General features: G+C 53.1%; 6 protein-coding genes and 1 further gene across 6 annotated transcripts; 5 read left to right on the top strand and 2 right to left on the bottom strand.

Moving 5' to 3' along the window:
• Positions 1-145: 145 nt before the first annotated feature.
• Positions 146-3,032, top strand: HER10_EVM0009136 (GMC oxidoreductase; the record flags this gene model as incomplete). The annotated part of the gene is made up of 4 exons (XM_035478635.1): positions 146-789; positions 850-1,108; positions 1,455-2,360; positions 2,420-3,032. Exons 1-4 carry the CDS (start codon positions 729-731, stop codon positions 3,030-3,032), a joined length of 1,839 nt encoding a protein of 612 aa, XP_035338716.1. The 5' UTR covers positions 146-728.
• A 408-nt stretch (positions 3,033-3,440) lies between these two features.
• Positions 3,441-5,418, bottom strand: HER10_EVM0007120 (quinate permease; the record flags this gene model as incomplete). The annotated part of the gene is made up of 6 exons (XM_035476686.1): positions 3,441-3,743; positions 3,805-3,914; positions 3,983-4,281; positions 4,337-4,852; positions 4,913-5,289; positions 5,326-5,418. 6 exons carry the CDS (start codon positions 5,416-5,418, stop codon positions 3,441-3,443), a joined length of 1,698 nt encoding a protein of 565 aa, XP_035338526.1.
• Positions 5,419-9,686: 4,268 nt separating this feature from the next.
• On the top strand, positions 9,687-11,647 carry HER10_EVM0002922 (uncharacterized protein). The gene is made up of 6 exons (XM_035472613.1): positions 9,687-9,843; positions 9,926-9,996; positions 10,053-10,183; positions 10,243-10,359; positions 10,410-11,259; positions 11,312-11,647. Exons 1-6 carry the CDS (start codon positions 9,837-9,839, stop codon positions 11,540-11,542), a joined length of 1,407 nt encoding a protein of 468 aa, XP_035338130.1. The 5' UTR covers positions 9,687-9,836; the 3' UTR covers positions 11,543-11,647.
• Positions 11,648-12,796: 1,149 nt separating this feature from the next.
• HER10_EVM0012155 (uncharacterized protein) lies at positions 12,797-13,945 on the bottom strand. The gene has a single exon (XM_035481556.1). The coding sequence runs from the start codon at positions 13,729-13,731 to the stop codon at positions 13,159-13,161; it is 573 nt and encodes a 190-aa protein (XP_035338978.1). The 5' UTR covers positions 13,732-13,945; the 3' UTR covers positions 12,797-13,158.
• A 1,646-nt stretch (positions 13,946-15,591) lies between these two features.
• HER10_EVM0003540 lies at positions 15,592-17,114 on the top strand.
• A 1,368-nt stretch (positions 17,115-18,482) lies between these two features.
• On the top strand, positions 18,483-18,941 carry HER10_EVM0004750 (ankyrin repeat-containing protein; the record flags this gene model as incomplete). Its single annotated transcript, XM_035474383.1, has 1 exon — positions 18,483-18,941. The coding sequence occupies one exon, from the start codon at positions 18,483-18,485 to the stop codon at positions 18,939-18,941; it is 459 nt and encodes a 152-aa protein (XP_035338291.1).
• A 1,006-nt stretch (positions 18,942-19,947) lies between these two features.
• On the top strand, positions 19,948-20,211 carry HER10_EVM0007382 (uncharacterized protein; the record flags this gene model as incomplete). Its single annotated transcript, XM_035476940.1, has 2 exons — positions 19,948-20,068; positions 20,126-20,211. The coding sequence occupies 2 exons, from the start codon at positions 19,948-19,950 to the stop codon at positions 20,209-20,211; spliced, it is 207 nt and encodes a 68-aa protein (XP_035338550.1).
• Between the last annotated feature and the right edge of the window lie 4,326 nt (positions 20,212-24,537).

Raw genomic sequence — 24,537 nt, 5'->3', positions numbered from 1 at the left:
GAACCCTGGAGTTGTAACCTAGCCAAGTTGGTAAATCAAATAACCTCAATTGGCTGGGTCGGTTAAGCGCCCACACCTCAGACATGCTTCCCCGTATCAACTTCGCCCCATAGTTGTCCTGCCTAGTGCAACATAACATCAACACCCGTAGGTACTCTGTTGAGTCTGTTGTGTCTAGTTCCAGTCGTCTGCACAATCACTGCGTCTGCATCTCTGTGTGTCTATGTATCGTTGCCATCCCATCCCCGCACCCGACAACTAGCTCCTCCTTCAGGGTCCTAGTCACATCGGGGCCTTCAGTAGCCTCTCCGCTTGTCCGCAACCTGCGACGTGTTCGCCGCCATCTGTGCGTCCATGTGGCCCCTCGAGCTTCTCGAAATGCAGCCCCAAGCCTTCCAAGGGCCCCCTCCTCTACCGATAGGCCTTTGTCTCTCTCTTGTTGATAGATCAGCGCAACGCGGAATCTCGGCGGAATACACCCTGCTTGCATTCCGCCCGAGCGTGCGTAACAGCCCTGTGGATTTATTTCTCCAAACGTTGCGACGTGGCGTGCGGAGAAGGATATATAAAGTAGAGTAACCATCGCGGTCCGCGAGCCGCTCGTTTGTGCTGGTTGCTTCATCCCGACTCTCTGCTCAACACACTCAATCACCCCCACGCGCGTGTGTGTTTCTGAAATCTCTTGCCGCTCAATTGAGTTCACATTGACTTTGCGCGAAACCGTAGCCATGGGTCTCTACAGCAAACTGGCTGATGATATCACAGAGGTGGACGTGATCATCGCTGGAGGTATCTATCACAACTCCTACACCCCGACCAACATTCTCATATATTGACCTTCACTCCCAGGCGGAACAGCAGCTTGCGTCCTCGCTGGTCGTCTCGCCGCCGCCGACCCTCAATTGTCCATCCTCGTCATTGAAGGCGGCACAAACAACCGCGATGTCCCCAATGTCGTACACCCGGCCTTCTTCCTCGACCACCTTGCGCCGACGAGCAAGACCGCAATCTTTTACCAGGGCAACGCATCCGACAAGCTGGCAGGCCGCGCTCCCATTGTCCCGACTGGAGGAATTCTCGGTGGCGGTTCCTCGATTAACTTTATGCTGTATGTTACCGAATCTCTGTCTCTCCCCTCCCCCTAATGCCCCCTCCTCCCTCTTCGACTCTATCGGATCTCCAGCCCCCCTCAAGTTCGTAGCCTCAACCCGGCATCCGATGAGCCTTCCCCAGCTTCGCCTCCTTCATCCCCCCATACCCGCTTCCACACGATCCATTCTGCCTGGACCGTTTCATCCCGTACCCCGGATGCGGGGGCGGCAGTTAGCACCGGGATGGAAGGGAAAAAGTTGGGGTAGCTCCATTCTAGCTCGTGGCACATGAGCTTTTCTGACTCCCTCATGACGATCAACGTCCCCTCCACGAGCCAAGCTAACGAGTCATGCTATTCCCAGCTACACCCGTGCCCAAAAGTCTGACTTTGACTCGTGGGCGACGCCCGGCTGGTCCTCGGCAGACCTGTGGCCTTACCTGAAGCGCTTCGAGACATACCACGGCAACGGAGACCCGGCCCACCACGGCTCTTCTGGCCCGGTGCATGTGTCTTCGGGAGGCTTCCGTGTTAAGAGTGCCGAGGATGATATTCTGGCCGCCGCAAAGCAGACTGGCTACCCTGAGATCAAGGACTTGCAGAACCTAGAGGCAAACAACGGCTATGAAAGGTGGATGAGATACGTCTCGCCTGAAGGCAGACGACAGGATGCCGCACATACTTTCCTGCACCCACTTCTCGAGGATGGAAAACACCCGAACCTCCACGTATTGGTCGAGTCAAAGGTGATCCGCGTCCTGTTTGACGACCACAAGCGTGCTGTTGGAGTCGAGTACACTCCCAACTCAGACTACCAGGCCGTCTTGAACACCACACAACAACCGGTCCGGAGCGTCAAGGCAAAGAAGATGGTAGTCGTGTCGTGTGGCGCCTGCGGAACCCCTGGCGTTCTCGAGCGCTCTGGTCTAGGAAGCAAGAAGATCCTGGACAAGGCTGGCGTTCCCGTGGTGGCGGATCTGCCCGGCGTGGGAAGCAACTATCAAGATCACCACCTGGTTTTGATGCCCTACAAGACGGCGTTGAAGCCGGAGGAGACGCTGGATAACATCTTTAGCGGGCGCATAAGCCACGAGGATGCGATTGCCAAGAAGGATAAGATGCTTGGCTGGAACGGTGTCGATGTCGTCAGTAAGATCCGGCCCACCGAGGAAGAGGTAAAGAAGCTTGGCCCCGAGTTTGAAAAGGCATGGGAGAAGGACTTCAAGAACGACCCCAACAGACCTGTCATGCTTACTGGTTTCCTTCACGGGTATGTATACCATGCAACACATCTTACTATCATTAGTGCAATGATACTGACACCTACAGGTTCCTGGGCGACCACGCCGCCATCCCGCAAGGCCAGTACACCACAGTCGCAAACTACACGGCATACCCCTACTCCCGCGGCAGCATCCACATCACCGGCCCCGCCCTAACAGACCCCCTCGACTTCGAGACCGGATTCTTCAGCGATCCTGACGACCTGGACCTCAAGAAGCAGATCTGGGCCTACAAGCACTCACGCGAGGTCGCCCGCCGCACAGCCCTCTACCGCGGCGAAGTCGCCGGCGGACACCCTGCCTTTGCCGCGGACTCCAAGGCCGCGCTTGTCGAGTCCGTCTCGGCGGATGCGTATAAGAACGTCAAGCCGATTGAGTACTCCAAGGAGGACGACAAGGCGATTGAGCAGTTCTTGAGGGAGAACATCAACACGACGTGGCATTCGCTTGGAACGACCAAGATGGCGCCCCGGGATGATGGGGGTGTTGTCGATTCTTCGTTGAGTGTATACGGTGTTGAGGGGCTCAAGGTGGTTGATTTGAGTATTGTGCCTGAGAATGTTGGTGCTAATACGAACAATACGGCATTTGTGGTTGGTGAGAAGGCGGCGGATATTATTGCAAAGGATTTGGGCATCATCATCGCGCCAAAGTTATAAGATGATGACGGGATGAGAGATGGGCTATCTAGCAGACCGCATATCAGCGACATGTAATGAGCGCGAAGCAATTGACTACCAACCCGTTCTGGGGACAACCCATTCTTACTTGTGCTTTGTCCTTGGAGATGGTAAATGTAACCATTGTTTCTCATGTCTGGTTCGATGTGTAGCGGCAGATTTCACTCTAGAGTCCTGATTAGGGGAGTTGGCACACACAGCACGGCAGGTCTATAGAAGGCTGGAGGAGAAGTACGTCTTGTTCTAGGTGATGTAATTTCTGTATATCCAAATCTCCCCGGAACGTTTATTTCATTATTAATATCGTGACTACACACCACGCAGTCTTACAGGAGTGTGGGTATCAAGCTCTTCAGCGAGCACAGTTCTAGATGAGATGGCAGGTCTTCAAGCAGACTCGTGGTGAGACTCGTGAAGCCCCTTCTTCTCAGCGTGGATAGCGCTATCCTCCAAGTCCTCAGTCAGACCGACATCCCGTCTAGCCTGCTCGAGCAAAACGCTGTCCTCGGCACCCGCGTTGCTACCAAAGACACGGTCCATCTCCTCAAGGGTGGCACCCTTGGTCTCGGGCAGGGCGAAGTGCACCCAGATGATGCTGGCGCCGAGGAAGACGGCGAAGAAGATGTAGGTTCCCCATTTCCAGCTCTCGAGCATGGATGGGACGTAGAAGGCGACAGCGAAGTTGTTGAGCTAGTGTGTTGATGTCAGTCTGATGTCAATGTCTAAAAAGAAGGAGGCTTGAAGTGCATACCCAATTGCTTGACGCGCCGATGGAAGCACCCTTGGCGCGGATGGAGAGGGGGAAGATCTCGGAAACAAGGGTCCATGAGACGGGGCCCCACGAAGCTCCAAAACCGGCGACTGAGATGTAAAGTTAGCATACCGAGTTCTTAAGAGATCTCGACTGGAGACGGAAAGGCTCAACGTACTGTAAATCCAGATGAAGGCGACGGCAACCCATCCCTCAACAGGATGGCCCGGCCAGTCGTGGCTGAACTTGGCGACAATGATACCGGGGATGACCATGGAGATCAACATGACGATGGAACCAACAATCAGGATGGGCTTTCTGCCGACCTTGTCGATGATGGCCATGGCGGGAAGGGTGCTGATGAAGAAGACGACACCGGTGACACCAGTAGCCAGGAGAGCAGTCGTGCCGCCGGTGAGACCGAGGCTCTGGAAGATGTTGCTGGCGTAGTAGATGATGGCGTCGATACCGGACCACCTAGCAGACTCAGTTAGTTCGGTCGCGGGGGCCAAGGAGGTCGTGGTAGTCTTACTGTTGCCAGAACATGACCAGCCAAGCATACGCAACACGCTTGAAATGGTCCCAGGAGCGGAGAATACGCCAGTACTGCGCAACCTCGCGCATCCAAACGCTCGTCTTCTCCTTCTCGGCCAACTGAGGGAACGCCTTCTGGAACGAGCGCTGCTCGAAGAGGGCCTCGGCCTTGATCTCCTTGAACTCAACCTGGACGAGCTCGCTGTCCTCGGGAAGCTTGCGGAGGTAGGCGATGGTCTTGACGGCCTCTTCGTCGCGGCCCTGCTTCACGAGCCAGCGAGGGGAGAAGGGCAGCCACCAGATTCCGAGGGCAAGAAGGGCGGCGGGGACACCCTGGATGTAGGAGGGGAGTCTCCAGGCGAGGTCGGACTGGCCCTCGCCGATGCCGCCGATGTAGTTGCTGCCGTATCCGATCCAGAAGGAGAGCATGATTCCGAGAATGGTGGCGAATTGGTAGAAGGAGACGATGAAGCCACGCATTTCGGGGGCGGCGAGCTCGGCGTTGTAGAGGGGACTGGTGAGATGGTTAGCATCGTGGCCACGGTGCAAGTTCCTAGACAGACGGCAGACTTACCCGACACCGCTAAAGGTGCCAACACCAAGACCGGTGAAGAAACGGCCGGCGTAGAGGAGCTCGGGCTTGTGGTAGCTTGCGCCGGTGTAGAGGTAACTTCCCAGGACGACCCAGAGACAGGCGGAGAACATGGTGTACTTGCGGGAGAAGACCTCGCCAAAGACACCGGCGCTGACGGAGCCCAGGATACCGCCAAGCTGGAGGATGGACGTCAACCAGCCCGTCGCGCTGGACGAGTTGACGACGGAAGGGAAGTTGTCCTTGAAGCGCGTCATGACGAGGGATTGTCCGAGGACACCTAGGAAGACAGTGAGGTTAGCGAGGGAACGATTATCGTCGATGCGAAAGGCAGAAGACATACCCTGCTGGTATCCATACTCGAAACCTCCAAAGGATGCAAAGAGGGCAATGACGAGAATCTTGGGGTTGTTTGCCAGCGACTTCCATCTGTTCTGGTAGGCAAGCTGCGTGCGCGCCTCGGCGGCGGTGGCTGCTTGGACGGCCATGATTGCAAAAGGCGATTGACGAGCAGAAGAATTGCCCTCGTAACGCAAGACAACCGAGTGACAATCACGGGAAGCAGGAGCCGGGAAATAATAAGACGATCACCTCACCCAACAGGCCGGGCCATCGTCTGTACTTATTCTTGGGAGCACCGACGCTAAGGACTGCCTTCCTGGGGGTGCTTGACCAGGGAGACGTCCTTTGGCGATGGGGCAACTTTTTCCAGATGGGGACAGGATGTGTCAAGCTTTGATGCGACTCTGTGTAGACCGTCCCGCAGAGTCGAACGAGATGGGTCCCATGGGCTAGGTTCTTGGGTCGTCCCTCGTGTCAATGTTATTGCTAGCTCCTTAGGCTCATGATTGACATGTTTGAACCCAGTGAGGCCTCGTCTGGCATGTTCCAGATGTGTTACTTCTTCGACTGCGCGTACATGTGAGATTCTCAGTTGCTGGAAATCCGGGGTATGTCAGATCAGCGTGGTGGGATCTGATTACTGACCGACATGGTGCTTATGGTTCCCAGATCCGGACGTCGGCTCCAAATACGCGTTCTGCTGCCGCATGCTCTTTGCCCGATGATCACATCCCCTTAGGTTTGGCATCCGTTGTCATCAGTTGGCATTCGCCCAAAGGTTTCCGAACCCGAAGCATCTCCAACACTCCAACCCCTTCACAAATCCTCTGGCTGCTCAAGCAGCTGGCGGGACAAATAGCGGAGTCCTCCGTCTTGTTTCCACCTTGACCCCCTGGTTCAGAACCATGGAGTTCATACCCCGCCCACCCGCACATAGAGAAGTCTGGCACATCACACGATTTGGTCCACCCCCGCAGCGGGTTCGCAGTCGTAAAAAAAAAGACCAGAGTAAAAAAGAATTACGGGAAAAGAAAAGGCCAAGGCGTGTAACGTCGGGGAAAAGTCCCGGAGCTAACGCCAGAAGCGGAAGTTGGCCGAGTTGGTCTGGGACTCTGGGTGGATTCAAAGCAGAAATCTTTACCACTTCCCCACCGGCGGCGGTAAAGTGCCAGAGGGCAGAAGTGTTCGTGACTAAGGTGTTTTGCCCGTGGGGAATGTTTTGACTTCTCTGGGGATCCCGCTGGCCCAGACTCGAGTGAGGATTGTGAGGGGAAAATCCCCCATCTTGTCAGCAATAGCACCGAGAAGAGGCCGTTGAGTCGACGACAACAACTGATCGACGTGCAGATATACCGGCCACAATGGCGGAACTTTGATTGTCTTTCAAGTTTCAAACGGACCGCCCACATGGCCGCCACGTTAATTTGACGGTTCCCGGATGAGAAAACATCCCTCATACCGGATCTCATACCGGGATATTCGTCGAAGCCCCCAAAGAAAAGTCAAATTGAGCCGCACCCTTGGCAACGATGCCGGGACCGCGCTATTACTCAACTTGCCCACTCCTCGACGCTTCCAGACTCTGCTTTTATGGTTATTGAGCCCGGGCTCTTGTACGTCAGGAGTCATGCCATCCCCGGCGCCATGCTGCTGCTTGACTAAGAAGTCCCACAGCAACGTTACCTAGCAGGCTAGTTCGCCTGTGCTCGACCTCTTTGCCCGCGGGGTTGGTTTCTGACTGGTCCCTGTAATCAAAAAGCAGAATTTTCTGCAGGCGATCCTTTGCAGGTTGATTCGCTTCTGCAACGCGCTCTTTCAGTTGCATTTTCGTGTCGGCAGGGCCCGGCCGAGATGTTCGAAACGCCGTTGCCTTTGACCGATGAAGTTTGCGTCATTGAATCGCGAAATGTGAAAGCTCGGTGTTCTCTCCGTCGATGCTTGGGTAGTCGGCTTTTATTGCCGACGCTAATTACGTGAGCTCCATAGTTGTGATACTGGGCAAACGTCTGTTCATGATCCCATGATGGCATCAAATTTTCCCCTTGCAAAAGACTCGTCACCGCTTTACATCGGCATCGATGCATCGTGGTTCGCGCATGAGATCCCGGTATTGCTGGTGGGGAGCACGACAGGACCCGTTTCCCACCTGCGGGCGAATTCGGAAGAGCAATAATGAACGCCCCACGATGTCGGTTTACGAGTCTTTGGGGAGATGTTTGAGACAAAATAGCGGAGTTGACGACCTGTTCCTGACTCGATGCATCGTGTTCTCGGCAATCTCTTACGGAAAGCGTAGATGCTACCGATGGTGCCAGCAAGCATTGCAACTTGCCAGGTGTATTCCCTCAGCCCTCTGGACTCATGCCAACTTCTGAGGTTTGAGACTGCTTCACTTTAGATGTTCACATGCCGCTTCTCTGCCATCGCTATATCGCTGCTACAGGGCCGCAGAAGATGGAAGGTCTTGCCTGTTTTGTATTGTTCACCCTCAACGGCTGGACGTTGTAGGGAAAAGTTCTATTGGAGGGTAAAGTGGTTTAGCTGAAGGGGCGTAGACTCGATCAAAGTTCTCCCGCGCCGGATGCCACGATGTTGCCGTTTAGGCACGTCGACTCTATCAAAGAACACATGCGAAAATGATCGAATATTGTGATTCTTGAACGACATAGGGGTGGAAACATATCTCGACAGTGTCTACAGATCGTACGTTCTCAACTACCATTATTTATAAGACTGGGTTGGTCCAACATCGTTCAGAAACCACAAAGACGAACTGAAGACATGCAGGAGGAAATTTACGCTTTTCTCAAATCCCAACGTCAAATTGGAAAAGCGGTCTCTGGCGATGGTCGATCCCACGGTTTCGACAGAGTGGACGTGTAGATCGGCAGCCATCCGAAGTGCGTATGACACGTGGAAGAACCGCAATGCTGGGTCATTAGCCTCCCAAGGATGAGTATCCGTGACTCTTAGGACCCATAGACGGCAGATGAGATGAATGTGGTTCGAGACATTGCTCATGCAAGGTAACCTTCGAAGGCGGGTAGTCCCGCAGTGACAGACACGCAAGACTTGGCTCCAGACGCAACATGCAGCATAGACATGCATGAATAGAGAGCCCATGTGGAAGGGAGAGCGAGGCGTGTACCCCCCGCAATATTTCCTCTGAGGCTGGAGAGACGTCCGGAGAGGCCGGGGTAATTCTGGGGTCCTGGGGTCCTGTGGGGTTTGATGTAATTGATTAGTTGACAACTTGACAACATTACAGCATTACAACCGACCGATGATGGCATTTGGCGAACATGAGTATTCCATGATATAGCTTTTCTTATACATTTGTTTCTGATCGGGTTTCTCGTTCCAAAGTCAGTGATTGTAGTTGCCTTGGAGCGCCCCGCACATTTGGTCTGCTTTTCTCACAACTCGAGATGTCGTAAGACAGCCGCGACTAGCTTTATTGTTTGAGTCTATGACGCTTGATTGATGTACTTCCGTGAAGCGCAGACTAAGACAGCGCGAAAGCAAATGCATTGAGAGGAGGAACTTATAATGGACGAACTGATACTCTTGACGATGGTAAAGTTGTCATCTCGATATGTCACTGACTGGATGATCCTGACTCTAGGCTCGGCTGTTGGGCCTGGCTACCGCAGTGCAATCAACGTAGAGAGTCAAGATGTGTACATTCTACTTTCTCCAACAAAGAATCCATCATGGACTTTTTCCTCATTGTAGTCAAATCCATGCGAATGGCGCCTTTTCCACCAATGTATTGGTGCTAGACCAATTCACAGGAGGCCATCGCGCGCCCTTACATATTGACCGTCCATGGGGACTATAGTGAGTATCCTATCACCTGAATCATAATTGGACTTGATGAAATGTATGAACTCTTATGATGGCGCGTACAAGGCCCATTCTGAAGAGTCTGGAACCAAGGACTGAAACGGCCGCGACAATTCTCGACGGGGGCGAACCGAGGAGCGGCACGTGCCGTGGCACCTGCCATGTCTATTTTAGGGAGAGTTTGTTGGACGATTGAGTTTGGGCGGGAAGTTTGCTTTATTCAATCTCAATCCTGTAAGAGATATAGCCAAACAAGATGGACAAATGGTCATGTTGGTGAGATTTGTGAGATGAGAGATGAGGATGAACGACGATGAGTGAACAGGAGCTGGATGTGATGAGATAAGCAATCAGTTGCCTCTAAGTGACTGATATGGATAGGTGAATACGTTTATCCGAAACCAGGGGCTTACGTCATTTCGCTCGATATTTCTGTATCGGGGATGTGCCCCGCGCTAACCTGGAAGGAAAGAGCCGTGCACGCAGCCCCTGCCCCACCATGGCGGGGAGCTGCTGCCGTTTTGTCACAGAAACTCGGGCGGTCGGCGTTTTGGCACCCAAAAAAGATGAGACACGTCGTCGCAAACAAAAATCTCTCGAGATAATCTGATAATCTCGCTGCTTTCCTCTCTCTCTCTAGGTATCTCTGAATTGCATCTTCTTTTCGGTCAACCTCTGCTCGACTCTCTAGATACCCAATCCCTTCTCCAGATCCAAGATGCCTGGTAGGTTTCTCCCCGCCATTGGCGTCTCCAGCCATCACCACAAACCTCGCACCAAGCTAATCAATCACCACGTAATTCACAGCTCCCTACTCGACCGGCGACAAGACCTCCTTTGGCTGGGTCACTGCTCGCGAGCGCTGGCCTGTCATCATTGTACATACTTGGCATCCTTCTTGACAACCAACATCTTGCTGACAGCTACCCTGCAGACCCAAGCCATCGACGACCTCTACCGATCCGTCACCCAGACAAAGGACGCCGAGAAGGAAGCCGAGGGCAAGAAGATCATCGAGGAGATTGCCAAGATCAAATACGAGGTTCAGCACGACCGGGCACTGACGTACGGCTCTTCATCGACACCTCCAGTACCATTGTTGCTGACTATACTTCCCGTACCAGACCGATCGAAGATGATGGATACCCCGACGTGAGCATCTACAACGAGGAGCTCAAGAAGCTCGGCTCTCCCACATGGCTGAACGTGCCGTGGCTCTACACCGAGTGCTACCTCTTCAGGTATTCTACACAGTACAAACCCCTTGCCAAACACGTGCTAACAGCAACAGACGCATCAGCACGCACTTTGCCCGGTCCACCCACTGGAAGAATTACGACGTCTTTGCCCGCCAAAAGATGAGCACATTCAGATCCTCCCGCCCCGCCGTGGTCGAGCTGGCGTCAAAGTACAAGGAGCTCGTCGAGCAGCTCCACAAGAACAAGGGCGCCGCCCAGGACGAGGCCGCCGAGAAGCTGCTCTTCACCGAAATGTGCGAAATCTGCCTCTGGGGTAACGCCACCGACCTGTCCCTCCTGACGAGCTTGACCTACGAGGACATCCAGAAGCTGCAGGGCTCCGAGGCTCGCAAGGCGTCCGAGAAGAACATTGTCGTCAACGATCTCCCCGCCGTCTACGAGCTCCTGAAGAAGGCCAAGGCCGAGGGCAAGGCTGAGCGCCGCGTCGACATTGTGCTCGACAACGCCGGTTTCGAGCTCTACGTCGACCTCATCCTCGCCGGATACCTTTTGTCAGCCGGCCTGGCCACCAACGTCGTCTTGCACCCCAAGTCCATCCCGTGGTTCGTGTCTGACGTGCTCCCGGGTGACTTTGCCCAGCTCCTCAGCGCCATCGCCAGCCCCAAGCGCTTCTACGAGACACCCTCCGAAGAGGAGGAGCTCCAAGGCAAGACCCCCGAGCCTCTTTCGGCCACGGATTCAGAGAGCCTGGCGTTCCTTTTCCAGGAGTGGAGCCAGTTCCACGCCGAGGGACAGCTCATCCTCCGCCCCAACCGCTACTGGACGCACCCCGGTCCCTTTTGGCAATTGCCCGAGGAGGCCAAGGAGCTGTACGAGGACCTCAAGGCCAGCGAGGTTGTCATCTTCAAGGGTGATCTCAACTACCGCAAGCTGACTGGTGATGTGAGTACCACGTTCTACTTAACAAAGTGGCTATGATGCTAATGACTACTAGGCCAACTGGGATGCTGCCACACCCTTCACGGAAGCCCTCAAGAACCTCGGCCCCGGATCCGGCCTCAACATCCTGGCCCTCCGCACGTGCAAGGCCGATGTCGTCGTCGGCCTCCAGCCTGGCGAGGACGAGAAGCTGCTGGCCCTCGAGGGCGGCGGCGGCGATTCTGGCTCACGAAAGTGGGCTTGGAGCGGCAAGTGGGCCGTCGTATCTTTCTCAGGCGGTAAATAAACTGTCTGCTTGATTGTTACTTGTGTTCTCTTTCTTCTTTTGCGTATTTACTTTACTACCGCTATAGAGCCATGACCGATAGACTTTTGAGAGAAACCCCCCCAGACGCGAATAGAAAGGCTGGCCTTTCGGCCTGGCCTAGTCTAATCTAGTTTCTTTGACCCTTCAGTTTTGACCATTTAGTTCCTCGACCATTGCCAATAGCTTTGACTGCCTTCCACCGACTCCCATGGTACTTGTGTCTTCCCTCTTGAGGCTTATCCTACCTCTTTTGTCAGGCCGCCGGACCCAGTCTCCCGCTCCGGAGTCGTAGACCGGGACCTTGGAAGGTCTGGGCTGCGGCGCCTTCGATTTGGGTTGTCGCGGTCTCGATGGCGCGTCCGGAACTATGCAGATGGAGCAACCTTCGCAGCGGGACTTTGGCGGTTTGATGTTCTCGGGGCGTTCGGCGGGCTCAGCCTGTTGAGTCGGCTCAGTCAGTTGACTTGGAGCAGTCAACTGAGTTGACAGAGTCTGGACGGTTGACAGAGTCTCGGCAGATGACTGGGACGGAACAGACAACGGAGACTGAAGAGTTGACTGAAATTGTGTGTCTGGATCGCGCCCCATAGCTCGAAGCTCCGCCCGTTTCATTTCCTCGGGAGTTCTGTGCGGAATATTTGCCAAGGAAGACTCCCCTATCGAACAAAGTCAGCTCGCGTCCCCATAACCTCTCTACGAAGTACTCACAAGGACAGCATCCCCCGCAGAAGCTATGGTCACAACCTTGACCTTCGCACGTCATGGAGTTCTCGTTATCCATATCGCACACATGGCAGATCCATCGCTTGTCCTGTTGCTCGTACTTGCACGCCATGGCAGGACAGACGTCCCGGACTGTCTTTTCGACAAGAGTGGGGTTTGCGCATTTCGTTGGGGTGATTGAAAACGGGCAGTTGTCGAAGGTGCGTTCGCAGACTTTTGTGAAGTCGCTCGTGTGACCGCACCAGTAGTAATTTATCGTTCTGACGCACATTTTCGCGGTAGGTCTTGTGGTCTAAGTGATGTTGTTGATGCGTTGTTGCTGATGATTGATTCGGTTGAGATCGATGAACATGAAGAGCGAGAGGGAAGATATGACAGCGAGTTGGGCAACGGAGATGACTCGATGCTCTTGACGAGGGGGAAGGTTTGGTCTATGGGCGGTCTGCGAAAACCTCCATCGCCACGGGACGGCAGGAAACCTTGGAAGACACGGCGGCTTCCTTGACACCACCTGGAGGGATGGCAGTCGACCTTGGTGTTTCCTTCTTGTGTCTGTCAACCTGTTTGGTCTCGACTTCCTACCATCCTCACCGAGGGTCTGCGGGAAAGCATCACGGGCCTCGTCAAGCTCACCGAGCCTTCCTTCACCTTTTCATCATGAGAACGTCTGGAAACTGACAGGAGTGAAAGGTATGTATGAATTATAACTCACTACCTCATGATAAGCAAACAGTTACAAAGAAAATGTTCCATACGGCGGAAGAGCAGTCCTCCCAACAACGCCTATTCAGATGACAATTCAACAATCTCTCCAACTATTAGGTATCCCATCTCTCCCTCCGTCTCTTTCACTTTTCCACGCCCCCATGAAATCAAACGCAAAGCCCAGCACAGTCGGCACCCCCCTGAAGCGGGTGACAGTCGTCTCTTGGATCATCAACGCACCACTTGCCCGCGGGGCACTTGATGGCCGCGATGCCGCCGCACATGATGGGCACGACGCAGATACCGGTCTGATCGCACGCCAGGCCGCAACCTTTGCGGAAGGGGTCGTCGATGCACTCGAAGCTGGCGGGGCACGGGTTGGGCGTGGGTCGGAGGCCGCCGCACTCTTGGTAGATGTTTGTCTTTACGGGGGCGAGGGAGATTGTGCGGGTTCCGCCGGGGCGGGATGTCGTTGTTGTTGAGAGGGTTGCTGCGCCGGCGGAGGAGGAGGAGGAGTTGTTTGATGACGGTGGGGATGGCGGCGAGGAAGAGAGGGGAGATCCTGCGGAGGATGCTGGTGGTAAGGGGACTGCTGGGGCCGCGGCCGAGGAGGAGGATGGTTGTGGGACGAGGGTCGTTGGTTGGGATCCTGGCTGTGTGAGGAAGGGTGTTACGGCTGGCGCGTCTGCGGCGGCGAGGGCTGTTGTGCCGAGGATGGCGAGGAGGGTGTTGATGCGCATCGTGAGGCTGTTGGTGAGGGTTTGGGTGATATCTTGTGTGGTATCTTGGGTGAGGTTTGCGACTATGGACGTCTGCTGTCTACAGTCTACGCGTGTCCGGTGCGTTGAGTTGAGAACCTGAGAGAGTTGGAGGGTGAGCAGCTAGGAGGAAAAGGCTATCTGACTTTACAAAACGGCGGACCGTTGGTTGTTGATGTATGAAATTGACATGGCTGTCGTCTGGAATGCGGTCAGATGGGTTGTCTTGGTGCCTCATCTATCCCGAATTCCAGTCCGCGGTGGGACAACCACCACCGCCACGACAGCCTGCCACTTTTGGGGTTCGGGGACACACGGGAACACCAACAAGTGGGAATACGGGGTACGGTTGTCTCCACGAACATTCCCCCGCAAGGACGGGCTGAGCCTTTGAGGACTGGTTGATTTAGCCTCGTGTCTCAGTTGCGCCTGTGCCCCGAAGGGAGGATTGACATGACACTTCCAGTTTGGGAGCCATCACAACATTGACTGTGACAGATGTGGGTTAGGAGAGTGACGCCGGATATAAATCCCGCGATACTTAACCATGTTTCGCACGTATCGGACTGTTGTGATAGATGTGGGATGCCGTGCGACGAGGTCTCTTGGGAAGATCGCTCCTCTTGCAGTGGCGACGGCGGTTGTTTTCAGTGGAGGGTCAGTCTTTACGAGGGATTCACGCTGCCAAGAGTGATTCAGCTGGCCGGATGTATCGATGCCTCGGTACGGTTCGTTGCGAAGGTTTGCCGATCTGTGCATCGTGGGATGGCATCGTAGTTGTGGCTGGCGAGGAGGCGGCGGCGTCTTCGGAGGGGTTGTAAATGGCCTTGGCAAGTCGAACAGCTTGCTGTGGAGGTGCTGCGTAAGATGTGATGAGTCTGTCACGACCAAATATTCGAAGGATTTTGGAGGGCCGGATAATAAGAAGGCTGGGACTAGTTGAGCTTGGCTCGTGTCATCTTTAATTCGTGAATTCCAGTCGATGGTCGGCCTGCCTCCGTCCGCCGACCGGCCCCGCTTCCCCGTGTCGGGTCCGTCCCATCTCCTGCCGATCCGTGCCGACAGGAATGCAGCCGTGAGACGACACCACAGCTCATTTGAGAGAATCGATACTGACCTTGGATGTGTTTGGGGGAAATTCAACACTCCTGGTCTTTTTGCTCTTCAACTAATGCTAGAGCGATCCAAATTAGGACATGAAGCCTGACGACGTCGACTACCATGTCCCCGCGTCGCCGGTCGGATGTGTCCGATCTCCTGCCGACTTGGGCCAGAGATACCAACATCAACCACAAAAGCCACATGATGATTGCTGTATATGTCATCCCATTTGTTTGAAAGTCCATAAACAATTGATGCACAGAAGTAAGTAGTGCCCTGCCCTCACAAGGTGTTTGGGCAACCCTGTAGTCTTCGAACACCGTAAATTACCTAGTACTCTTTTCTGCCTATCCATAACAGTAACCTAGAAACTATAAACTCTAGCTTTTCGTCGACCTTGGTAGACGATGATTTCTAGCAAGGTTGACAATGGCAGTATTTAAAATCGTATCTGACAAGCAGTGACTTGCTTAATCTCACACCTTCACACATAAACTTGACGAAACAAGTCAAGACATCAAATTCGAGAACATATTCGTTTATTGTCTACGGCAGGTTTCCTTCTCATGGTTATTTACCCTTTCCGTATTTCATTCAGTCGATGTTTTCATTGCCTAACCGCTGAACCTTTAGTACCTTCTTGACATCCCTAATGACGGTGCCGATTCAGCCGGCTCTGACGTCGGGCTCCAAGTCGCATACCACTATACCGCCATATGTAGCGACTTGGGGTTCTCTACCATGGGAATTGCGGCAGATGATACTTCAAACTATTGCACGACAAACTTCTGGTTGGGGCGCCTGCGCTTCCGTTTGTAGGGAGTGGCAGGCTATACTAGAGAAGGAAAGCTTCCGCCAGCCGAAGTTACAAGTTTCCTGTCTAGCTGATCTAGAAGCTATGATTAGCGTAAAACAAGCACAGCTTGTTAGACATATCTGGCTGAATATTGAGCTAAAGCCATATACATGTCGAAGTTGTCAGTCCCCTGAAAGTTATTCATGGGCTTGTGGAGATGGCCGCGTGGCTAGACTAGCAATTGCGAAGCTTTTTTCGATCTTGTCTCGGTGGCCAGTGGTAGAGGGAGCCGAGCTGACACTGGAGTTGAGCGTCCAGTCTCCTAGCGATAAGGAGCACTGCTTTAAGAACCTCTATTTTGGAGGTGTTGGCGAGGATGAGGATTTGAGATTCGACCGGCCTGGTCATCGGTTACCGCACCTCGACTCAAAGCATTCATTTCACGATCTTCAACATGGCTGGATTAATGGACGTCAGGTCGATGCCCCCAATGGAAATGCCTTTTTACGAATGTTTCAGCCTCTCTATTTGACATTCAAGGAAGGCCTCCCTCAAGTCAAAGCGGTAACACGATTTGTACTTCGCCGACAATGTCGAAGAAAGATTCAACCTAAAGTGCTAGGGTCTCTGCTCGATAAACTTCCTCGATTACAATCATTAATCTATGAGCCATGGCAAAGTTGGGATAAGACAGCACAAGACTTTATTTGGGATTTCGGTAAGATATAATATTTGATTAGTTATATATTATACCTAGGTACTAACGAATTACGCTACAGAGTACGTAAAGCTTATCGAATCCCATTTACCAAAAGCACTGAAGAGAATATCAGTTTTTGAAGAGACCAACGAAGCATATATTACCTCGTTTCGACCTACCATACCACACACCGCACCTGATGTAATCCGGGTCGCATCACCTGCGGTCAGTGCTGCTTTTGCCAAGAGGAGTCTTAGTCTCGAGCAGCTCTCCGTTACATTTATGATTGAAGCTTCGGACTTCTTCCGGTCATGTCAACAAGATTGGGTTTGGAGCCACATGAGATTCCTAACTCTTACATCAAGGATACTCACCCAAACAGAGAATCTCAAGAAAATAGAGAATCTCTTAAGAAGTGCTGCTATAACTGCACTTTCAATTCCACACCTACATACAATGGTAATATGGAATGGTCGGAAGGGTGAAGCTTTCAAGTTCTTCTACCACGCAAGGTCTCGTTATACTTGTATTGGGTGGCAAGGAACATGGAATTGGAAGCTGGAACCTAGCGTGATACGCAATTGGCAGAGGGTTGCCGATCAAAATACTAGGCATGACCTCAAAGTCATTCCAGAGCCTCTCATTACTGCGAGCATCGAATCTCATGCTCATGCCATCGAGCTTCTGGACTTACCCTCGGAGGTTGTCCATCCAGTATCTTTATTACAGATGCAAAGAGAAGCTGAATCGAGTTGGTATAAGAATTAGACATGGCTTGGCTTCATACTAGGTGTTATCCCTTATGCGTTAATGAAGTGATTCGACGTTCAACTTTAATGTACTGATTACGGCGCCTTTCTAAATTCAATATCTTCTGCCTGAATATTGGGCCGAAAGGGAACTCTACTAACCCTACTTTCACCCTACTCACCCTATTCACCCTCACCCAAGGTGTAAGGTTTGCGGGTTAAAGCAGCCACTACAGCCATGTAGGGGCCGTCCGACGTCGCAGGCCACCACTTTCCTGTCCATATCGCATCCGTTCGGTCTGCCGGCTCGGGCCCAGAGGTGCACGCCGCCCAGGCCGGAGACTCTGCGATATCTCGAGGATCTTTGCTCGAATGTTCCCAGATTTTGGGACCTAAGCTGAGTCCTTTATTCTGCCTTGCAGCCACTATCATAGTCACCCAGGCAACTGTGGACTTGGTCTGGCAAAAGAGGCCACCGCGACGCCGTGTCCGATCCGTCTGATCCCCTACCCATTCGGACCGAGAAACATCCCTCGAACGAGTCCGACTGCTATCTCTGAGGACATGAATCCAGTATTCTAAGGTTTCAGACAGTCGTTGATATCTAATTGTTGCTTTCTACTCTCCAATCATGCAGTTGGGGGCTTACAGTCCGACGACACTGACGACTCCCGTCGTTCTCCGCCCCCGCGACGCACTTCCGCAGCGGCCGAATTGCATGCGACGGACGCACCGATTCGTACGTCCTTGACCATAAGGTAAGTAACACATTAGCAAGACCCTCCGCAGTCCTCGCCGTGAGCCTCGAGACGGAGATGAAGTTACCTCCCGGTCCTCTATCACCGGCCATGAATACCTGCGCGCTGTGGAGTCGTCGGTGGTTCAGGTCGCCGTAAAATGTGATCTCGATGATGCTCTCACTCTGACCAAGACTGAAAAGCCACGACCCATATCCCCCGGGCGGTGTCAGCGAGAGACATCTGTTGACATACGTTCTCACTCACTACCGTCCAAAGTCATCTGCTGTCCCTACGTCCTCTACAGACTCCAACAAACTCAGAGTCTTTCCAGCGGCAGATCAAAGTAGGTAGCCAAAGACGGAATGAGGTTGCTGGAAAGGTGCTAGCTTTGCCGCTTCATCCGAAAACGTGTGTTGGTCGTTGGCTGTTGGCTGTTGGCTAATGTGAAGCGACCGACTTTTCGTATTCGGCCCATCTTCCGACCTTGCCGTACAACGATGCGCCGCTTCCTATGTAAGGTGATCGGCATACAGCCTGACAATATGTAAAACTATCACGCATCCTCTGATATCGTCCAAGCCCCGACACCCAAAACCTCACGAGAAACCCCATACCAACCGAGCATGCTCTGCACGCCCCTCATAACCATGCTCCTCAGTCCCTCCTGGCTATGCGAGGGCACTCCAACCTTCCAAGAAGAATACCGCGGCAGCTACGTCCCAAACTTCATCGAAGCCTGGCACGGTCCGCAGATCGTGGCGCCGGATACCCCCTACGTCGCAGCGGCGGGCAAGAACAGCTTGTACTTCATCGACACCCGGTTCGAAGCCAGTGTCGCGGAGCACATAAAAGCGCAAATCGAGTGGGCGACTGTGATGGTAGGGCCGGAGGAGGTCATCGCTATTGACGAGATTGAAGCGACGGCGGAAGTGAGGAATAGCGCGATGGGGGAGACGGTGTTTGTGTTTGATCCGGCGTACGCGAGGGTGCTGTTCGCGAGGGGTATCAATAGGAGGAATCCGGAGATTAAGCTGCCTGAGCTTGACTTTGCTGGGGACTGGTTGGTGACTTATCAGAGTGGTCTGACGAAGATGGAGGACGTCTGAATATGGTTCTTGGCCGCAGATCTAAGAGAGAGGGAGAGCTGAATGTTTACTTCCAGGTCTGGCATTCCTTGTCGTTTGAATTCGTTTCACCAACTCAGTGACGATGATGATGATGATAGTTGGACATTACGTATGGACGCTGCTTGGTATACGGTTGAGGACTGACTCCACGCTAGGCATCACTTCTAGATTTCCAAAGAGAACCACGCTTTTTCCCACGTATGTCAGAACTGTGAATGGTTCAGACCTAGAAATCAATGTTGTCATCGTAGCTATGAATCCATTAGGGTTCTAAGAACAGGCTATCTTGTCCTCCAAGGAACTTTGGCCGTAGTCTCTCTTGGCGAAAGGTTTGAGTTGGACCTTTTGTACAGCTGAAGTCGAAGGATTGATCTTTTGTCTAGCTCGCAGTGGTAGAGTGGATAGCAACTAGGGATTTATGGTCGGCCGCCAAGACCGCCCACATACCACGCAGCTAGGCGGCAAAGTTCTCATCCTCGATATACTCTGTTGATTGGGCGGCTTGGACATGAAGGTTCGGGTCGCGAATTGGGAAGTACCGGGGTAGTGATCTTATCTGATGATCAGTCGCGATGCGTGGTCATCGCGAGGCTGAAGGAGTGGATCGGGACTATTTTGTGTTTGAATACAGCAGAGATTTGCAATACCATGGGATGACTTTGTCTCTTACGCCAAGAGGCGTCCATTTTGGCAGGCAATATTGAGAATGCCAAGAGGTCATGCGTCATCCTTTGACTTGGAGGTGAGGGAAAGTTGCGAGGCCTGGGTCCGAGGACTGATTGCGATGTGACTGAATATCCCAAGTCACAAGATTACCTTCTCGAGGGCGACAAATAACCCATATGAAAGGTCGAAGGGCAGCGTGGGTATAAATAAGAGGTCTGGTTCCTGCCCAGCAATACTTTGCTTTTTGACATCAGCAACAGACTCGTCTTGGACTTTACATCAACCAAGCTCCCAATCCTCTTGAGACAAATCACCCAATATGCTCTTCACCAAGTCCTTCCTCTTTATCACGGCCATGGTGGCCCCCACGGTCCTCGCTGCCTGCACTGGAGCACCATTCCAGGGGACCTGCAACAACTGCGTTGTCGAGTGCCACGATAGTGAGTCTACTCTAGAGAAAAGCAGTTGAGATGTGCATATTTCTGACAAAAGTGTAGCCTACAACGGACCCGGCAGACAGGAGTCTCTTCAGCGGGCCAGCTGTCAATTTGCCTGCCTCGCGTTCTGCGACGACTGCGACTAAGTACGGGTGGTGATGCCTGCTGGCTTCTATGTAGATTCTGGCTATCGTGAGCAAGAAACTGTATGAAAGTCAACTTCCGTAGACGGTGCCAGCAGCAGCGACATGGAGATAGGATGTGCCCTTGATGTGGTGCCAGATTAACCAGACAGCAGGCCGGGATGCAAAGTTCAGTTCAAGGGGCCAACTTAAGAATTCAATTGCATCTTTCACCCTCGATTGCACTCCTCTGAGGTGTCTAGATGATGTCCTTCTTCCTTGGATGTGGTGTGTAAGCCGAGTGGTGTCCTCAATCATAAGCTTCTGAAAAACTTTACTATCTCTCCCTTTTCCCCCACACCCTCCTGTGGTCTCTTTTCTCCTACACTTTTCTGTTCCCTCTCACTCTTCCCATTCTCACTCTTCCCATTCTCACTCTTCCCATTCTCACTCTTCCCATTCTCACGTCTAATCCACCCTCAGCAAGCGAGAACCTACAAATGTCCTTGCGGAGACAATAGACCTCACGACGCGAACCACCTCTTCATGGAATGCAAGAGACTCAGCGCTGCGCGGAAGCACTTGAGAAATGGCATACCAGACTTCACCTACCGGAGCCTCCTCACCACCCATTCGAAACGCGCCAGCGACTTTGCCATTCGTTATTTTGGGATCGAACAGTTTCGCTGGACTGCGAGATACATGCCCAACCCCACCTTTGGCTCTCTTGTCGAGTGAATCGTTGCGAACTCGGGGCAGAACGGAGCCGCTGTTGAGGCCAGAAAGGAGGAATAGAACAGGAGGCAGAGAAGGAGGAGGAGGGGGAGGGAAGATGTCGAGTAGGCTTGAGACGAGACACTGTGATATACCTTGCCTTGGATACCTTACCTATGGTAGCTTTCCTTCACATCATGAGACGTCAGGTACCTTGCCTTGGATAGAAAATAGACATCCTTTGTACTGAAGGCCTCTGGCCATTACAGTGATTTACCGGGAGCGATTACTGGCAAAAGCGTAGCCGTCTTCTCATGGCGGCCCGCCCGCCCACCACCACTTTGCTAACAACCTTTCAGGGTCACATACTGGTATGTCATCTCTCACACTCAAGCTCTCTCTCTCTCTCTCTCTCTCTCTCTCTCTCTCTCTCTGTGTGTGTGTGTGTGTGTTTTGCTTGCCTTTGTTGCCTTGAGTTGAGGACATTTCCATCATCTAAGCTCTTACGCCAATCATTTCTCCTTGGCTACCCAAGCTAAGGGCTGCTACTGGCGCACTATCTTGAGCTAATATCCTCTCTATTAACGTCCTCTCTATTATCGTCCTTACCCTCCGCGGCGTAGGCGTGGGCGTACATAGGACTTTCTCTGTTGACGACTCTTTTGCAAGACAGCAGCCGACTTTTCAACTTTTCAACTTTTCAAACGATAATTATATTACTGTCAGTACGCCACACACCATCCCTCTATCCTCTCTCTCTGTCTCTTTTACTGACGGCTTTAGAGACTGAGCACTAGGTGCTTTACCACTCGACTTCCAGCAGTCGTCTGTGAGCCTTTTCCTCACCTTGTGATACTGTTCTCATCTCATGCGCCTGCTGGCTCCGGGCAACGCAGCCGTCAGTGCCCTCCGCCCCAGGCCGACGAGCCGTCGTCGTCCGGTACATCACGCCGCTATTCCATGTCTCTCTGCCCCCCTCCACGAAAAAATGGAACAACCTCAACCAATGTATCCTCTACTGACCGCTTCGGAAACAGCAGACTTCACTTCCAACCGACCCGATCCAGCAACAACGCCTTCCTCTCGTTCGTGAGCAACCGAAACCCCCACCCCCCCTCCGCCTCTTCACGCGCCACAGACTTGTAGGCTCAACTGACTCCCAGATTGCGATCCTCGCAGCAGCCCTGTCTGCCGTTAGCACAGTTCAGCCTCGACAATAGTCAGTAAGCGTCGCCGCGTTCGGTTCGCCCCGAGGACCGTAGGACACTGTGGCTAACGGGTATTGGAGCAGCAACAGCTCGACCACGCGCCACGTACCGGTTGTGAGTAAGTCCGTGTTTTCCCTTCGGCAGCCCTTTGGGGTTGTCCTGTGTGCGTGAATCTTGCTGACCTTTAGTTCCGTCGTCGCAAGCAGCGTCAGATGCCGAGGGCCCTCATGGAGCGGGCAGCCGTCACCATGATATCGGCAAAAAAGGCGACATCGTCATCGGCAGACCAGCCCCTAGTCCGAGCAAAGTTCGCGCTCAGCGACAACGTGCTCAGGAACATCCTGAAGGGCACGACGTCGCAACCGCCCAATTCCAGCACGTCCACGGCGAACAGCAGAAGGGGTATGTTTGGGTCCTCATTCACGTGAGACGCTTCACGCGCTTGCTACATTAGCCAACCCTTTTGGCTTTTCCTCTTTCCAGCCCGTCTCTCCAGGGGGCGTAGAGACGGGAAGTAGGGCGCCGTCGAGTACGAGGCGCCCCTGAGCTTGTAGTGTAGGCCCCGGGCAACGGCCTTTCTGCCCAGGTGGCGGCAGGCCAGATCTGGGGCGTAGAAACTGGCAGTGAGTCGACTTTTGTCAAGATTACTTCGCAATCGTTGGAATGCTAACATCATGCCTTAGGGTAGAGCCAGGCCCATCGGGTTGGGTGGGGTGGTCCGCATCGTGGTAAGTCGGCGCGTCTTTCCTCTCGTCATCCACCACAAGCCCATCACTGACTTGACCACCCCAAAGGTGTATGTCGCTCGTGGTGTAGGTCGTCAGTCGCGCTCCCGTCACTTGTGCTAACATGGCAAGGTTGAGCAGTGGAGTTGTTGTGGGTATAGCCTTCCATCTCCCACCGTTGGACTACGTGGCGCTAACCCACCGCGAGTGGAAGCAGACGATTCGAGGATTTGAGGACTCGAGGATGTAGGAGGATGTGAGAGGATGTGGAAGAAGGGATCTGCCCGCTGTTCAACAGCTCGGTCAGTAAACTCCGCGCCCGGGTCCAAGACTCATGTCGCTACGACATCCTCTTGCTGACCACCCAGATCTCGTCAGCAGACGGATCTCTTATATCTGCCTCGAGGGGATCAGGGTTCTGTAAGGTATGTTGGTACGTCGGGGCATCTGGCATCACGTTGTGAGTGAGGGCCCAAAAGGCCCTTTGCAATGCACATCCAACTTGTGTATCCCGGCTAACCGTTTGGCCTTCTCCGCCCCGCTAGTGAGGACATCTACGGCACGTCAGTCACGCCGTGAGTAAGTAGGGTTCCCCCACGGTGCCCACATCGGTCTTGAACAACGTGGCTTCTAATATACAGTAGTCCGGCGTGACGCGGGCCAGAAGGTTCAAAAGCTACGGCGGCGCAACCTTGGGCGGCTCCGACCTTGACGGCATCGCCGGTAAGTCCCCGCACTGGCACGGTCACTATACCTCTTTTTCATGTTCATTATGCTTCTCGTGCTCTTCATGCTCTTGGTATCTCTTACGTCATGCTCTCACTGCTGTTCTTGTTCTTATTTCTTGTTCAGTGACAGTCGCGGCTGATCACCTTAGCGTGCCGTCCATAGCCGTGACCGAGTAGACGACTTGTACGTTTCCTTGTTACTCGACCCAATAACGACTTCATCGTGGTTCAGTAGACCTCGTTACTGACCGTGGCTAGTCGCAGGCCGTCTGCCCGCCCGGGTGTTGCGCCACACAACTGCAAGTCCGCCCACCCCCCTTCTCCCCTTTTACATACCTTTCGACAATTGCTAACCTCTGCTACCTTAGTTCAGGATAGGTGGCTGGTGGTGCGGCTGGACGTGTAGGTTGTCTCGCCCTCTCCCATTATACCTACCTGTGTGTCTTCATACGCAACATTGGCCATTGCATGCTAATCCAATTTGCCAGCCCATAGGGGTGCCTTTTCCAGCAGAAGCTCTGCGCGTATTACAGGGTACTATTACACTTTTTAACTTAACGAGATACGTATATGCTAGTATACACCATTAAAGGGAAACCACATATAGAGATATACTTATACAGGGTGAGCTTTTTTACGCACGTAGTGCGTAAAATAAAATAAAACCAAATAAAGTAGCCTCTAGCAGGGCTCAAAAAAAAAAAAAAAAAAAAGCTTCTTTCCAGTGCTGTTCAATTGTGATGTAGGGGGTCAATCAGTCCATATCTCCATGGTGCTGACCGTGTTGCAATAAACTCCCGTCTTAGATATGCCCAAGTTACATCCATGACCTTCGGCGGTGAGTCACACGCCTCGGCCCTCAATAATCTTGGTGGACCACAGTTTATTCTCGTGAGACTGATGCACAAAGTAGGCGGTTCATCTCGCCATGTCTCTACAATTGCCATTCCATTTCAAATGTCGATGCCTGCATTT

The sequence above is a fragment of the Colletotrichum scovillei genome (assembly GCF_011075155.1).
Source record: "Colletotrichum scovillei strain TJNH1 chromosome Unknown Contig00001, whole genome shotgun sequence".
NCBI classification, from domain to species: Eukaryota; Fungi; Ascomycota; class Sordariomycetes; order Glomerellales; family Glomerellaceae; genus Colletotrichum; species Colletotrichum scovillei.
This window is presented reverse-complemented; position numbering and strand designations above follow the sequence as displayed.

Excerpts from the sequence above, each read along its gene's own strand:
- HER10_EVM0002922 (XM_035472613.1), top strand. Across the intron at positions 9,997-10,052 it reads AGCGCTGGCCTGTCATCATT|ACCCAAGCCATCGACGACCT; the intron begins GTACATACTTGG and ends GCTACCCTGCAG. Across the intron at positions 10,360-10,409 it reads ACCGAGTGCTACCTCTTCAG|ACGCATCAGCACGCACTTTG; the intron begins GTATTCTACACA and ends TAACAGCAACAG.
- HER10_EVM0012155 (XM_035481556.1), bottom strand. The coding sequence starts at position 13,731 with ATGCGCATCAACACCCTCCTCGCCATCCTCGGCACAACAGCCCTCGCC.